This window comes from Amblyraja radiata, chromosome 1 (genome assembly GCF_010909765.2).
Source record: "Amblyraja radiata isolate CabotCenter1 chromosome 1, sAmbRad1.1.pri, whole genome shotgun sequence".
NCBI lineage: Eukaryota > Metazoa > Chordata > Chondrichthyes > Rajiformes > Rajidae > Amblyraja > Amblyraja radiata.
The window spans coordinates 7545133-7563338 of NC_045956.1; the positions used below are offsets into that span (position 1 = coordinate 7545133).

General features: G+C 39.3%; 1 protein-coding gene across 3 annotated transcripts in view; it reads right to left on the bottom strand.

Moving 5' to 3' along the window:
• Positions 1 to 18206, bottom strand: part of kiaa1109 (KIAA1109 ortholog) — a 311921-nt gene that overhangs the window by 62546 nt on the left and 231169 nt on the right. For all 3 annotated transcript variants that reach the window (XM_033016927.1, XM_033016881.1, XM_033016832.1), the window contains 8 exons: positions 18006 to 18111; positions 15325 to 15422; positions 14672 to 14866; positions 13493 to 13661; positions 11927 to 12138; positions 9643 to 9841; positions 7179 to 7238; positions 2158 to 2384 (listed from right to left, as the gene is read on the bottom strand). In XM_033016927.1, the coding sequence (XP_032872818.1) occupies positions 2158 to 2384; positions 7179 to 7238; positions 9643 to 9841; positions 11927 to 12138; positions 13493 to 13661; positions 14672 to 14866; positions 15325 to 15422; positions 18006 to 18111 (1266 nt within the window). The remainder of the gene's footprint in view (positions 1 to 2157; positions 2385 to 7178; positions 7239 to 9642; positions 9842 to 11926; positions 12139 to 13492; positions 13662 to 14671; positions 14867 to 15324; positions 15423 to 18005; positions 18112 to 18206) is intronic.

Genomic DNA, 18206 nt, shown 5'->3' on the forward strand with positions numbered 1-18206 from the left:
GGGGAAACTGCTAGAGTCAGTTATTAAAGATAAGATAGCAGCACATTTGGAAAGTGGTGAAATCATTAGACAAAGTCAGTATGGATTTATGAAGGGTAAATCATGTCTGACGAATCTTATAGAATTTTTCGAGGATGTAACTAGTAGAGTGGATAAGGGACAACCAGTGGATGTGTTATATCTGGACTTTCAGAAGGCTTTCGACAAGGTCCCACATAAGAGATTAGTAAACAAACTTAAAGCACACGGTATTGGGGATTCAGTATTTATGTGGATAGAGAACTGGCTGGCAGACAGGAAGCAAAGAGTAGGAGTAAATGGGTCCTTTTCAGAATAGCAGGCAGTGACTAGTGGGGTACCGCAAGGCTCAGTGCTGGGATCCCAGCTATTTAATATATATTAATGATTTGGACGAGGGAATTGAATGCAACATCTCCAAGTGCGGATGACACGAAGCTGGGGGGCAGTGTTAGCTGTGAGGAGGATGCTAGGAGACTGCAAGGTGACTTGGATAGGCTGGGTGAGTGGGCAAATGCATGGCAGATGCAGTATAATGTGGATAAACGTGAGGTTATCCACTTTGGTGGCAAAAACAGGAAAGTAGACTATTATCTGAATGCTGGCCGATTAGGAAAAGGGGAGATGCAACGAGACCTGGGTGTCATGGTACACCAGTCATTGAAAGTAGGCATGCAGGTGCAGCAGGCAGTGAAGAAAGCGAATGGTATGTTAGCATTCATAGCAAAAGGATTTGAGTATAGGAGCAGGGAGGTTCTACTGCAGTTGTACAGGGTCTTGGTGAGACCACACCTGGAGTATTGCATACAGTTTTGGTCTCCTAATCTGAGGAAAGACATTCTTGCCATATAGGGATTACAGAGAAGGTTCACCAGACTGATTCCTGGGATGTCAGGACTTTCATATGAAGAAAGACTGGATAGACTCGGCTTGTACTCACTAGAATTTAGAAGATTGAGGGGGGATCTTATAGAAACTTACAAAATTCTTAAGTGGTTGGACAGGCTAGATGCAGGAAGATTGTTCCCGATGTTGGGGAAGTCCACAACAAGGGGTCACAGTTTAAGGATAAGGGGGAAATCTTTTAGGACCGAGATGAGAAAAACATTTTTCACACAGTGGTGAATCTCTGGAATTCTCTGTCACAGAAGGTAGTTGAGGCCAGTTCATTGGCTATATTTAAGAGGGAGTTAGGTGTGGCCCTTGTGGCTAAAGGGGTCAGGGGGTATGGAGATAAGGCAGGTACAGGATACTGAGTTGATCAGCCATGATCATATTGAATGGTGGTGCAGGCTCGAAGGGCCGAATGGCCTACTCCTGCACCTATTTTCTATGTTTCTATATAAAAATGAAAACAAATGTTTTTGCTTGAAATTGCTTCAATCTAGGATTTAATTATGTAGTTACAACAGATATAAAACACACGGATTATTTTTTAAAATGTTGATAATATTTGTAAATATTATGCATGGTGAGATTTTTAAATTTATATATTTAGCTAGGGTTTGATGGAGGATGATACTCAGATATACTGCAAGAATAGAATAGCGCAGATTAAGGAACTTGCTTGCAAGTCATCGCCCCAAATAAAAGTTGAATAAATTTGAGAATTATTATGTTTCAATGTACATCGCAATTAAAACAGGATATACAAGGATCCGCAGATGCTGATTAAGGGTCGGGACTCTTCTTCAGACTGAAAAAGGGTGCAGGCCCGAAACATAACCTTTCCATGCTCTCCAGAAATACTGCCTGACCTGCTGAGTTAATAAAGCAGAATAATTTGTTTTAGCCATTTCTGGACTTCAATTAAATATGTAAATTCTAATTATTGTTCACTACAAATTCAAATAGGAGTTTCCAGTTAACATATTTAGGATGAATGGTCCCAAGTATTATTATTGCCAGTGTTCAAATGTTATGTAACTTATCCAAACATCAAAGCTACCGATCCATAAGCAGCAATATTGAGTTGGCATATATTTTAAAATATATAAACTCAATTATCCTTTTGCATGAGGCACAAGTCAATATGAAATCCAATGAAGTCATGGTTTATGTAGGAGAAGGGAATTAATTATTAAGATTGAACATTTACATGATTTTCAATACAACGTTTCATAACATTGATTCACTTACGGCCATGATGGTGGGAGACATGGTGTCAGGTTCATCCTCGTCTGTAATGTCGACATTATTGACTGAGTTTAGGTCAGCAATATCATCACTTTCTTCCTCACCAGTCAAAGTTGTCATTGTGTTACCCAAGGCACTGAGTCTTTTCCCTATGTTAGGATCCATGTGCACATCAATACCGCACATTTTCCATAAAATATTTAATGTCCAGGTTCCTGCACTACTACTGTCTAAAAGGAAGAAGAATAGGCATAACCTTATCAAAATAATATATTCATAGAGAGTAAAGCAAAATGACAAGGAGTTTTACTTAAACATCTGAGAAATGTTATTCTAAATTAATTTGATCTAAACATAAGTTCATAAGTGATAGGAGCGGAAATAGGCCATTCAGCCCATCAAGTCTTCTCCACCATTTAATCATGGCTGATCTATCTCTCCCCCTCGACCCCATTTTCCTGTCTCTTTCCCATAACCCCTGACACCCATACTAATCAAGAATGTATCTACAGTACCCTCCATAATGTTTGAGACAAAAACCCATCATTTATTTATTTGCCTCTGTACCCCACAATTTGAGATTTGTAATAGAAAAAAAATCACATGTGGTTAAAGTGCACATTGTCAGATTTTAATAAAGGGCATTTTTATACATTTTGGTTTCACCATGTAGAAATTATAGCAGTGTTTATACATAGTCCCCCCATTTCAGGGCACCATAATGTTTGGGACACAGCAATGTCATGTAAATGAATGTCATGTTTTGTATTTTGTTGCATATCCGTTGCATGCAATGACTGCTTGAAGTCCGCGATTCATGGACATCACCAGTTGCTGGGTGGCTTCTCTGGTGATGCTCTGCCAGGCCTGTATTGCAGCCATCTTGAGCTTATGCTTGTTTTGGGGGCTAGTCCCCTTCAGTTTTCTCTTCAGCATATAAAAGGCATGCTCAATTGGGTTCAGATTGGGTGATTGACTTGGCCACTCAAGAATTGACCATTTTTTAAAGCTTTCGAAAAAATCCTTTGTTGCTTTACCCGTATGTTTGGGATAATTGTCTAGCTGTAGAATGAACCACCGGCCAATGAGTTTTGAGGTATTTGTTTGAACTTGAGCAGATAGGATGTTCTACCATCAGCAGTTGTATCATCAATGAAGATAAGTGAGCCAGTACCTTCAGCAGCCATACATACCCAGGACATAACACCCCCACCACCGTGTTTCACAGATGAGGTGGTATGCTTTGGATCTTGGGCAGTTCCTTCTCTCCTCCATACTTTTCTCTTGCCATCACTTTGAGATAAGTTAATCTTCATCTCATCTGTCCACAAGACCTTTTCCAGAACTGTGGTTTCTCCTTTAAGTACTTCTTGACAAACTGTAACCTAGCCATCTTATGTTTGCAGCCAACTAGTGGTTTGCATCTTGCAGTGTAGCCTCTGTATTTCTGTGGTCATTGACAAATCCACACCTGACTCCTGAAGAGTGTTTCTGATCTGTTGGACAGGTGTTAGGATTTTTCTTTATTATAGAGAGAATTCTTCTGTCATCAGCTGTGGAGATCTTCCTTGGCCTGCCAATCCCTTTGTGATTAGTAAGCTCACCTGTGCTCTCTTCTTAATCATGTTCCAAACAGTTGATTTTGGCAAGCCTAAGGTTTGGCTGATGTCTCTAACAGTTTTATTCTTGTTTCTCAGTCTCATAATGGCTTCTTTGACTTTCATTGGCACAACTTTGGTCCTCATGTCGATAAACAGCAATAAAAGTTTCCAAAGGTGATGGATAGACTGGAGGAAAGACTAGGTGCTGAGAGCTCTCTTATACCTGCATTAAGGAGGCAATTAAACACATCTGAGGAATTACAAATGCCTATGAGGCCATGTGTCTCAAACATTATGGTGCCCTGAAATGGGGGTATTATGTATAAGCACAGCTGTAATTTCTACATGGTGAAACCAAAATGTATAAAAATGACCTTTAATAAAGTCTGACAATGTGCACTTTAACCACATGTGATTTTTTTCTATTACATATCACAAATTGTGGAGTACAAAGGCAAATAAATAAATGATGAGTCTTTGTTCCAAACATTATGTAGGGCACTGTATCTCTGCCTTAAAAATATCCATTGACTTGACCTCCACACCCTTCTGTGGCAATGAATTCCACAGATTGACCACCATCTGACTAAAAATGACCACCTAACCTCAGAATAAGGTCCTGGACATTCCCACTATGGAAACATCCTCTCAACATCTACTCTATCAGTCTGAAGAAGGGTTTCGGCCAGAAACGTTGCCTATTTCCTTCGCTCCATAGATGCTGCTGCACCCGCTGAGTTTCTCCAGCACTTTTGTCTACTCTATCCAGACCTTTTACTTTTCGGTAAGTTTCAATGAGGACCGCCCTCATCATTCTAAACTCCAGCGAGAACAGGCACAGAGCCATCAAATACTCATCATATTTTAATCCAGTCATCACCGGGATCATTTGTGTAAATCTCCACTGGAGCCTCTCCAATGCCAGCTCGTTCCTCCTCAGATTATGGGCCCAATACTGCTCACAATACTCCAAATGTGGTCTGACCAGTGTAGTATAAAGACTCAGACTGACATCCCTACTTTTACATTCTAGTCCCCTTGAAATGAATGTTAACATTGCATTTGCCTTCCTTACTATCGATTCAACCAGCAAATGGACTATTTGGGAATCCTGCACCAGCATTCCCAAGTCCCTTTGCACCTCTGATTTGTGAATCCTCTCCCCATTTATAAATAGTCTATGCCTTTGTTCCTACTCCCAAAGTGCGCACCTGTACTATTTGCTACGTTGTATTCCATCTGCCACTTCTTTACCAATTCATCCACACTGTCCAAGTCCTTCCGCATGTAGCAGCCTCACATGTGGCACCTTATCAATGCTCTTCTAAAAATCCAAGTGCACAACATCCAATGACTCTCCTTTGTGCATCCAGCTATTTACTTCCTCAGAGAATTCCAACAGCATAGTCAGGCAAGAAACCCAACCCTGTAGATTCAACCACTGGCTGGACAGATGAGAAGTTTTGGATGTGCACTCCTTCCAGCATTTTACTGAGCATCTATATGCTCCCAACAAAGGGACATAGTTTTCAGTAAATGCTCGATCTCCATTTTGAGCAGTCATGGGCCAGGGATTACCACAATTCTGCACTAATATTCCATTTTACTCAAGGACACTATGAGGATCCCCTGAAGCCACTCCAGGTAATTGCTTGACCTGTGGAGTCCCTGTTTCAGTTGTCCGGTAAAAGGGGTGCAGATGAGTTGGCTTGTCCTTCAGAGCTATAATTAGGGCCTCTGTACTGGGAACACTGGTTAAAATGGAATGTTAGTTCATTTATTTTGCCAGTAGATTTGGAGAATATTGCTGGGAGTGTTGAGATATCGCTGCAGTAGTTATAGGGGCTAGCTACATGGAATGCACACCACTGAAGGTACAGGCAGGAATTACTGGTGCTCCACTGATGACAGGACACCGGTGATTGAGGTTTTGGTCTTCAAACACGCTTTTTCTAAAAAGCTATACTGTTGCACTTAGGCATTGGTGAATTTCATCATTCATACCTGCCCTCACTAAGCATTGTCTCCCGACATGTGGAAAGTGCTCCACATTTTCCAGCGTTTCATCATGAACTTTCACTATTCGAGGATGATTTTCTATAGTGGGGCGAGTTGGCAGAACACCTTTGTTTTACAGATGTTGCCTGTAATGGTTTGTTTCCAAATTTAAGCATGTGGATACATGATCTGCATCCTGCAGCTTAATGGCTGAATTTAGACTGCCCTTAATTTATACTAAGAATTACACAAAAGAGATGATTCAACTTAAGGAGGGCCTCGACCCGAAACGTCACACATTCCTTCTCTCCAAAGATGCTGCCTGTCCCACTTACTCCAGCAATTTGTGTCTACACAGGCCATTCAACTAATTTGTTCTATGCCAGCTCCCATACTTACCTTTATCTCTGAAACCTATCCCCTCTCATACATCCCCATAAACTTCTCCCTGATTCATTTTGCCATTAATCTATAATAAGGGATAGTTTGTAGTCACTGATTAATCTTAATAGTTAGGGTGTAGGAGGAATCTGGAGCACCCAGAGGAAAGTTTCACTCACAAATAGATCATGCAACTCCACATATGAGGCAACAAGAGTGGGATCTAATCAAGCACTAACTGCTGCACGACTATGCTCCCCACCATAGCATTTGCCAACTATTGTGTATATTAACTCCACCCCGGCAGGAAGCTTTTTGGAGATGAGATGCAGTACTGCTGATAAAGATTGACGGAAGTACTGGGACAGTGATGGGGTCTTGTTAGACACTCAACTGCCATACAATTGGGTCTGTTATAGACTTGTTGATTAAGACTACACTTGTAAGCAATCTTGTATCAGAGCAGCCACGTTAGATATAATGGTGCTTGAACTAAGTTTCTATTAACCATGCTAAATTCGGTGTTAACAGTCTCTGCGCCCAACAGAGAAGCATGTTAATCCTGGAATACGTCAGTCAGCACTCCACCCTGAAAGCTATGTGGCATCTCTGCCTCTTTCTATGATAGGTAAAGGTATCATCATCTTACAATACCAATGTTTTCACCTGCCACTATCTTTCACTTACCAGAAAACCCCTATTGTTACGATGCATGTTGATTTAGTACATTGCAAGCTGCCTTAAATAATGGGCTGATGAAAGTTTCAAGCTGTAGTTTTGTATTAATATGTTAGATTTAAAATAAATCTATGTTTTGATTGCTTTAGGTGTGTCTAGTTTTTACAGGATTCATTACATGCTGCATGAAATTAGTAATATTAATAACTCACGATTAAATCTACAAATACTCTTTGTCATAATGTTGCTCATATTATCATCATTCACATACAATTATTTTCAGCAACATTTAACATTTAGCACTTTAATATTCCAATAGTATCTTAAGTTGGTTGCTCGCTATAATTTAGTGAGAAAATTAATTACCTGCTGAAGCCAGCCCAGCCGTTCGTGAACATACTTCATATGTCCCATCTGGTACCACACCTGTTAAATCATTCAGAAATATCAAAATCAAATTAGCATTCCTGGTTGACACTTAACCCAGCTGGATGTCTAGTTGGAGTCCAGACGGCAAAGAGGCAATGGAAACTGGTAAACGTACAGTGGTAATTTGAATAACAATCCTGCGAGCATTCACCTGAATAGAAAGTATGCAGGAAACAGTGAGCAACAGCCATAACGGCACAAAAAACAAGTTGGAGTTATATGTAAACACTGATGACCAACAATTGGAAAAAAATTGAAAATTGAAAATTAAAAAAATGCCTCCAAGTTGTGCAGAGACAATAGTTGCCTGTTAATTAAAATCTACAACACAGAAACAGGCCACTTTATGATCGTTATTAAGCTCCACACATCTCCACCTATTTTATTCACTTCATGTTCCCCCAACAGTATATTGCATTAATTATTTTTAATGTATTCTTCTCAGATATACGTCCACTTATCTCAAACGTGATGTATTTTCATATTCCAGGAAACGTTTCCCTGAATTCCAAGTTCATTTTATTTAATGCTTATCTTGCATTTATGGTCCATCATTAAGGGCTTGCTGAACAGATTATCAAAATCTAACAATCAAATCCTTTCTATAACTCTGTATTATCGCTCTTATTCTTTCTTAATGGATGAGTACAAAATATCCCAAGGTACTTCCATAAGTTTAGGCAAGTCTTCCCAGTCCATTAACCAATGGACATATGAAGTATGGGACATATGAAGTCAATGGGACATATGAAGTATACCTCAGCCAAAGTTACCTGAGATTGATTATCTGGTGTTATCACATTGGTTCTATTGAACTTGCTGTATGCAAATTAGCTTAATTATTACAGTAATAATATTTCAAAAGGATTGTTGCAATTACATTGTGGTGTCCCCAATTCAAGAAGAGGCACAAAATACAACTTCCTGACTTGGAAATATATTGCCGATCCTTCATCATTGCTCGATCTAAATCCTTAATCTCCCAAACCAACAAACCTGAGGAAGTACCTTCACTAAATGTACTGGAGCAGTTCATGGTGGCCTCCCACCACCAACTTCTCAAGGGTAACTAGGCTTGGGCAATAAATGCTGGTATGCCAGCAATACACAAATATTGAAAATCAGTAAAGATGAAGCCCAGATCCTGTGAGCAGGAAGATATGAATGCAAGTCACCTATTTCATATCCGATTGACATGTAAATCGACTTTCGAAAAAATACTTTCAAGGATAAGAGAATGTGAGCATGAATTTGGAATTAGCAATTCATGAGGTCAAGTGTGCATAACTACAGTGCTCTTGAAAAAGGGGGCAGCACCAGAAGAAATGATCTAGTCAGAGGGAATAATGAGGAAAGTTAAGTGAACAACAGTTTAGTGGGAATGGAAAAGAGGTAAAACAGAGATAGGTCTTTTGATGAGATTGCCCTGGAGAGTAGAAGAAATGGAAGGTAGAAGCAGCCCAAGAGACAGCAGGATTAAGGAAAAGGCGAGGAAATCAAGGGTTAAGTCATGGGCACAAGGAACTGCAGGTGCTGATTTACAAAAAAAAGTTCCTTGTGCCCACCACCAAATCATTGATTTACATCAAGGGTCAGACTGCATCTCTAGAGAACATGGATATGTAACGTTTCGAGTTGGGACCTCTCTTTGAACTGCTTGTGGTGAGGGAGTTAGAAAGTTTGAAACGAGGTGGGGGTCGGGATAAAGCCTGGCAAGCGATAGGCAGATATAATTGATTGGTAGATGTTGAACAAAGGCCAGAGATGAGTAAACAAAAAATGTGAGATTAGGATAGAAGAAGCAAATCATGAAATCATGAAGGAATGTAAATGGAAATGAGTGCAAATCCAAGTGGGCACAGGGAGGAGTGGAATAGAATAAAATAGGGTGGGATGGATTATGTTGGAAATGAAGAGGAAATAAATGAGTGGATAGATACCATGATGAAGAAATGCATAACCTTTACCTTATTTTAGAGGATAGGACAGAGCAAGGAAGTGCAGGGGTGGAGGGAGGAAGGCACAAGGGTACATATCTTGGATAGATGATGGTAGCAATGACAGCTCAGGCTTTGCCTTGTTCATTACATCTTTGAGCCATTGTACCATTGTTGCTATATTCACCAAAATAGGCAGAGTTTAAGACTGATCAAAACAAGTTTTTTTCCCCCTTACTCTACATATAGCATTTTCAAAAGGTTTTGTTGCAGTTTATATTTCAATAACAAGGAATCAATAAAATCAGTGTTTGATAATTATGTATCAACATTTGCATTGATCGACTTCAACAAACACTATTTGTCCACTTTCTTTATGGACTTTTCACGATGGCGGACGTGGTTAGGAAAGGAGAAATTGTGATGGTTATTATTATTATTATTATTATTATGATGACACTTACAAGCATTCATAACAAGATCGCCCTGAAGTTCGGGTTTCCAGTCATCCCAGCTAGTTTCAAACCCATCCGCGAATCGTATGCAGAAATTTTTGAAATGACCTTTGCTCACTAGGGATTCAGACGAGCAAGCGGTGATCAAGGTGCTCTCAATTGTGAGCACCATAGCTGAGCCAGGATCAAAGTCAATGGTGTGATTAGCCTGCCGAGATATGTTAAAGAAATATAGAGTTAATGCTCCATTGATAATTATCTAGCAAAGCAAAAGATATGTGAACGGTTTCTAATAATATTAAAGTTTTAACCAAGTATGATGCTCCAAATAATGGAAATAATTGAAAACTTTATTGGAAAACAAATACTTTTATCTTCAAGAGAGTCCTGAAGGTACTGAAACCTTTGATTTAAACCAGCATCTGCAGTTCTTTCCTACAGTTAGGTACTGGTTTCTTTAATGGATTGCTGAAGGAAATAACATAAAAAATCATTTTTACATTTAGTTTTAAAGCAATATTGATAAATGTATCAAAGCATAAACAATAATACATTTAGGTTTAAAGCAATAATTCACATATGCCAGGAGATTGCAGGCAGCTGCAAGACTAATTGGTTTGTCATAGTAGGAGATTTTAACTTTGCCAAAATAGACTAGGACTGTCAAAGTGCCCACATTCACACAGGGTGGAATTTGTCAATTGTGTTCAGGAACATTTCCCTCAGGCAATATGTAGAGCATCCTATGAAGGAGAAGGCAAAGCTTGATCTAATCTTCGGAAATTGGGCAGGGCAAGTGACTGAAGTGTCTGTGGGGAAGCTTTTTGTGACCAGTGACCACAGTTCTATTAGCTTTAAGATAGTTAGAGATAAAAACAGGGCAGCCCAACAAGTTTAAATTCTGAGGTACACGAAAATGCTGGAGAAACTCAGCGGGTGCAGCAGCACCTATGGAGCGAAGGAAATAGGCAACGTTTCGGCCCGAAACGTTGCCCATTTCCTTAGCTCCATAGTTGCTGCTGCACCCGCTGAGTTTCTCCAGCATTTTTGTGTACCTTCGATTTTCCAGCATCTGCAGTTCTTTCTTAAACAAAAAGTTTAAATTCTGAATTGGGTCAAGGCTAAATGTGGTGGTTATTAGACAGGAACGTGCTGTAGAGTTGAGTTGCAGGCTAAAGAACGTTCAGAAGGTGGGATGCTTTTAAAAGTGTGATGACATGGGTTCAGGGCATGCATGTTTCTGTTAGGGTGAAGAGCAAAGCAGATGGAAGTAATGAAGCCTTGATGACAAGAGAAATTGAGGTTTTGGTCAGGAAAAAGGAGGAGGCATGGAACAAGTTTAGGCAGCTGAGATCAAGTGTATCCCTTGAATTGTTTTGGGATACTTAAGGAAAACAGAAGGACAAAAAGGGGGCAGGAGATAGCTCTGGCACATAATATTAAGGAAAATCCAAAGAGATGTTATGTACATTAAGGGAACAAGGGTACCTCCGGTGGGAATAGAGACCCATAGAATCCATAATGGTCATTTGTGTGTGGAGCCACAGGAGTTGGGCAAGATCCTTCATGAGTATTTCTACTGTTTTTACTGTGGGGAAAGATACAAGACTGGGGGAAATGGGACAGTTAATAGAGATGTCATGAGGACAGTTCGTAATACAGGCGAGGACATCCTAAGGCGAATGAAAATAGATAAATCTCCCGGGCTTGATCAGACATATTAGAGATATATGTGGGAGCTAAACAAATTCCAGGAGCCCTGGCTGAGATAAATGAATCATCAATTGACACGTACGTATGAGGTGCCGGAAGACTGGGGGGTGGCTAATGTTGCGCCTCTATTGAGCCTAGCGGTCATTTAAAAAAAACAATGGGAACTTAAAACAAAGCTAAATCATAAAATTCTCATTGGTCCCAGGTTGATCTGAGTGAATTGTCTATTCTAACTGGAGTGAATTTGGGGTGAATTTGAGCAAGTAGCTTCAAAAGTCTTGGATTGGGGAAAATACATTTCATGATACATATGGCCACATGGACAGTATTAGAGGATGACTAACTCCCAAGCTGCTGTGAGCAGTAAAAACGGCAAGCGTGGAACATCCAGCGTGGAAATATGCCCTTCAGCACAATTTCCTCCGCCGACCAACATGCCCCATCTAAACTCATCCCGCCTGCCTGCTTTTGATCCATATCCTTCTAAACCCACCATATCCATGCAACTATCTGAATGAAATATTGATTATTAATATTGTACAAACTAGCAAATTGATAAATCACAGCAGAAACACAATACCTGGATAGTATTGGTGATTGGTAAACAAATGCCCAAATCATTCACAGTCAACTGCAAAAAGAGTGTGCCAAATGCTTGAGCAGAGGTCTGTTGGATTCCAGGCAGCTTGTCAACAACTTCTTTGGTAGCAACGTGAATGTCCTTGTGTAACGCCATTCGCTGTTCATTCCAGTTGTCATAGGCAGCTTTGTAGTTGAGCCAAAAAAAGACAGCTTCAAATGGGAACAAAAGATTAATTGATTAAATTAATCAATTACAATCAAATAAAAATATCTTTATGTTCTGTTTTCCAATTTTTTTTATTGAATTTACAATTCGTAAGAGGATTCAAATATAAGAAAAATGGAATTTACTATAAAAATGGAGGAAAATGAGAGTTAATACCTAGTTTAATTGTGCGTTTCTTAGTATTAAGAAAATACGAGATGTCGGGTATAGCTTTTTTACAATATAGCCATGGCTTTACTGCAATATGATTAAGTGTTTACTCTCTCAAAACAATCCAACCAATATTCAGTATCAAAATATTTGATCTGAGATTAAAGATTTCACATTTGAAGACATATACTGGCTCATTTTTCCACAAAATTTGCTGCAGATGTTGATAATGCTATTTTGGTCAGATTTTTGACATAACCATCTTTCATTTTCGGCATTCTATTACAGAAATTACCATGATTTATTTCAGCGAAGTTGCCATCGTTTCTATCATTTATATTCTTTCTCTCCACTCTTTAAAATTGATTCTTATGTTCTGAGCAAATTAATTTTAATAGTTATATAATAAATTATTTGCTTTCAGCCCAGTCATTGCCCTGCCTTATCTCTAACTTACATCATAGCCATCAATTGTATCATTTGATACACTTAAAATTACCATTTCTGTCTGAGCGTTACCTTATCACCTTAATCTCCTTCCAATCCTGATATCCCTCTGAAATATCTGTACTCTTCCAATTCTGAACCCTTCCACTTCCCCAAATTTAATTGTTCCATATTTGGCACCCATGTCCTTCAGCTGCCAAGACTCTAAGCTCTAGATTTTTTCCCTCAAAACTCTCTTTCTCTTTCAAAGTGCTGTAAATATTCACTTCGTCAGTCAGTGACATGAACCATTAGCTCACTCAGTGTCTCCACAGATGTTGCCCTATCTTCTCCGTATTTTCAACATTTTCTGCCTTTGCTTCTGATTTCCAGCATCAGCAGTTTTTTTGCTGTTCCTCAAAATCATTTTTCTCTGCCAAGTTTTGGTCATTTATCCTATCGTAATTATGAAAGAAGGAAAGTCTGGGATTTGATGGCAATGGGAAGAGAAGTTGTGGGACTGAAAACACTGGAACGTGGGGGATGCTGGAGAGACAGAACTTTACAACACAGAGGGTCCAGATGGCATTGTGAATAAGCACTGTGGGGGACGGGGTGGATAATGGACTGAGACAACATTAAACACAAGCCCTAGGCTGAACAACACCTGCATGAGGAAAGGTAACTTGGATGAGTTAGAAGGGTTTGGAAGTAATAGTATAAGGGCTTCAACCCTTCTCATCAATAGTTAGAAATTCATACCTCTATCAAAGGCCACAGGTTGTGCATATATTATTGGTCGGCTAAGTGTGATGAGAACAGCTTCTCTATCAAATGCACCACTGATTTCTTCTTGCAGTGCATTTCTTAAACCAATCCGTGTCTTGAAATATGCTACTTGATGAAAATCTGAACCAGCTTCTTCATAGACCTAAAATCAATAAAGGATCATAAAACATAGACAAGGGGGAAATAAATCAGATCGGTAACCAGCGACAATATCATACAATGGAAAAAGTTAGAGCTGGAGGTCAGGAAATCGCTGTGTGCTTAAGGACAAAAAGAGTGCAGCACAATAACACACACAGAGTTGGGCTGTCCTGAATAACAATGCAAAGGCTTAGCAGTAAGAAATGCCACCAAGATCCAGCAAACCCCGAGATAGACACCACAAAAATGTTTATGAATAGGTATTTTAAGACAAGTGCCAACAAACCAGTTTTTCCTCAGATATCATGCACTGATTGTCAAATACAGCTGATGTTAATTTAGATGTTAAGTCGTGGATTTCAATTGCTCTCCTTTGATAGAAATAACAAGCAGGCCGACTTCATATTGTGCATTGTCGGAGGGGCCGTAGGCGCAGAATGGCAGCCACGCTTCCATCAGTCTGCCCCAGGGCAGCTGTGGCTACAGAAGTAGCTTACCACCACCGAGTGTGACTGAGGAGTGAATGAATAATGCGATGTAAAGCGCCTTGAGTATTAGAAAGGCGCTATATAAATCCCATCCATTATTATTATTATTATTATATTGAACATAACTTGAGGGAAAACATGAAATGTCTAAATGTGTAGATGAAGAAAAAAAAATGTCGATCACTGTTTATAACATTAAGAGCAAAGAGGGTGTTGGAAAATGTTTAGGATCTGTCAAAAGTCACCAGGTCAAGAATCGATAAGCTGAAATGTCATACTCAAATGAATCAATTTGGTAACACCTGTCATTCTTATTCTTAAGCAATATGTCGCATAAAATGCACAGATTAAACAATTTAATGCATTACTTTAAAAAAAAGCATTATTTCAAGATTTTTCTTTTAACATCATTAAATCATATTTAATGCAATACAAGTGGAATATTTAGCATTAGGTGGGATTTACTATATTACAGTTAATTCAGAGCCAAATGGTAAGTATTATTAAATTGATAAATGTGTACCTGATGTTTGACAATTTGTCCTAATGCCAGGTTTAGATCAACCTGACATTTTCCAAACAGTTTCAAATAGCTACTGTTAAGGCCTGCACCGAGCTGCGTCTTAGCTTGGATGCGATTTGACAGCTCCAGTTCAATAAGTCCAGTCTCTAACCTTACAGCTCTCATGGAAGGAGTCGTTGCTGTAACCTGGATACCCTGGGCACAAAATGAACACCGTATAAACACTGAAGCACACATTTTTCTTTCTTTTGGGGTTATTCTGCAATCTAACATTTTAACAAAGTCACTCAGCAATTGGTAAGGATCTGCTCCATGAAAGAAATGACACAATTATTATTCTATGATACTAAATCTGCCAGACAACATTTCTGCAGGGATCCATATCCTTTAGCATGACACCATAGGTACAAAAGCCAGGTGTTCGATAGCATACAATCTGTGCATTATTTTCTTTGCTGGTGTAAAAGTGAACGAGGCAGAAGACTCAGACATTACTTCTGTCACACTATAATTGGCAGAAGCTGATGTGACATTTTTAAATTATAAGTTGAAAGGCTGGAATTTCTCTCCAGAAATTAGTGTTTCTATAACAGGTTCCAAGATAAATGCAATACAGAATGACACCCATATTTAAGATTCAATATTTTAATTACCTTAAATTGTAGATTCAAAGAGTACAGTAAAATTTTGGGCTTTTCTCCATCCATTAAAATATCGTGTTCATTCCACAGTGGTATTGGTTGCTCCCCTCCTGCAGATTGATGTTAACATTCAACATTTGTTACAGGAATATATCAGTGAAAATAGTTTTTACTTCCATGACATTTTCCATGGAAGGCCATATTGCATCTTAGCCACTCGCTAGAAACATGTTTGACATTTTAGTCATGTTTAAACACACAAATTGCATTGCACTTGCTGCTCCCTTCAATGTCACCTCTCTATTATACTCACTCCTTCTTCACACTGATTCCTTATTGTCACTCTGCAGCCCTCTTGATATCTCTCACTGCTTCAATCAGCGATCCGCAGTTGTACCTCTCACCACATCTCGGCACTTCTTATGTCATTCCTACACCTGTGCCTACCATTTCTATATCCCACTGTTACATGTTGTGAACCTGTAATGAGCAGTACTGTACTCCACTGTTATGCAGTACAAAACCTCTACCCAACAGTATGATGTACAGTTTATAATGACAGACCTATGCCAGCTGGATTTGACCTGGAGGTGGAATTAGGCCAAGAAGATTGATCTCATTTGACAAGTCCCTCGAGTCTCTTTTCCTGAATCCTCAAGTGTGTCTGTGGTCAAGGGTCGGCCCCACTGTCCAGTAGGCCTTCAAGGCCTGTCACCTAGAGGATGGACCAGCAGATCCCACGCTGTGAGCCAGATATTGCATATTGAATATTTAAGAAGGAACTGCAGATGCTGGAAAATCGAAGGTAGACAAAAGTGCTGGACAAACTCAGCGGGTGCAGCAGCATCTATGGAGCGAAGGAAATAGGCGACAAAAGTGCTGGAGAAACGCTCTGCACCTGCTGAGTTTCTCCAGCACTTTTGTCTCCCTATTGCATATTCAAATTGCACTGATTCAAATTACCAATGTTGTGCAAACAGTTCTATTCAAATAGAATCCCTGCTAATCCATTTCTGCACTCTGTAGTATCTGTAGAAACATAGAAAATAGGTGCAGGAGTGGGCCATTCGGCCCTATGAGCCTGCACCGCCATTCAATATGATAATAGCTGATCAACCATCTCAGTATCCTGTACCTGCCTTCTCTCCATACCCCCTGATCCCTTTAGCCACAAGGGCCACATTTAACGCCCTCTTAAATATAGCCAAATGAACTGGCCTCAACTACTTTCTGTGACAGAGAATTCCACAGATTCACCACTCTCTCACCACAAATGGTTTTTTTCTCATCTCAGTCCTAAAAGACTTCCCCCTTATCCTTAAACTGTGACCCCTTGTTCTGGACTTCCCCAACATCGGGAAAAATCTTCCTGCATCTAGCCGGGCCAACCCCTTAAGAATTTTGTAAGTTTCTCTAAGAAGAACAATAATATCTATTGTACTTGAGTTTGATTTGATTGTGACTATGTATTGTATATTTGATCTGTTTGGATAGCATAAAGAATTAACCTAAAGTTTATTCTCAGCCTGTCTGCACCTTCTGATGTGATTATGTCCGTCATCTTTCTCAATTTGGTTGGTCAGGACTAGAAATACATCACTCTATTCTTATTTTATGCAGTCATTGCTAAAGAAATAAAACATAATTTTACACGTATTAACTTTCTATTTGTTCTAAACATATTGCTTCTCATCAATATTCTCCCAAAATAAAATGTCATCTTCCAAAAGTGCTGTTATGGCAACCAGCATTAACTCAGAACCATATATCTTAAGAATATGTTATATATTTTAAGAATAACCATATGTCGAAGAAGGGTCTCAACCCGAAACGTCATCCATTCCTTCTCTCCAGAGATGCTACCTGTCCTGCTGAGTTACTCCAGCATTTTGTGTCTACCATTATATCTTAAATCTTCTGCTGCCTCTAAATTGTAAGACTGGACTACCACTGGATGAGCAGAAAATTCCCCAAATTAAATACCTGGAAACCAAAACCAATGTCGTTGGTCCTTGTTAGAAACTTACATTCCTCCCATTAATTCCATTCCTCCCTTTGGCAATTGCTGGAAACTGAACAAGATTATTTACAAACTGCAAAGTATTTGACCCGCAGTTACCCCTTCAAACACACATTCTTATCTCATTATCTTCATAACAACTTCTGAGATTCTCCATTTTGTAGCAATCTTTGTTTTCATTCATAGATTAAAAAATTTATAGAACACAGCAAAGTTCAGCAAGCACTTCAGCCAACAATGCCAGGTTAAATTATCTCTGCTTACACGTGATCCATATCCCTCCATTCCTTGCATATCCATGTGTCTATCCAAATGCCTCTCAATCATACTTTTCTCCACCCTTGGCAGTGCAAGCCCTTAACCCACAACCTAAGGCCTAATTTTACACTTACATCCTCATATCTCCAGGTATTCCACCACCTCCTCCTGGAATACGGGAAGCACCAGTAAGACTTCTCACCACATGCTCTCTTCTCCCACCCCCACCACTACAAATATCAGAGTCACATTTTCATTGACACACTTCAAAGCATGCAAACGAAAATAGAAACAGGAAATTATAGTAGTCTACATTTAGGTTCTTATTGAATTTTATTCGGGAGGTAAGATCGCTGGCTTGATCAACAAAGGCTCTTTCAAGTAATTTCATCCCAAAAGGAAATGTATTGATTACCTGACACTTTCTGAATAACTTCATTGACCTCTTTCATAAAAACTTTCTGTAAAAAGACCAGCTGATTCAAAAGGTCTGTAGTTAAGTTGTGCTCAAAAGAACCAACCTGCAAACAAACGAGCATAGTCAATACAATTGAAAGGAAATGTATTGTTTTTAAACATAATACACAATTGATTTGATGCCAATAGCATTTTCTAA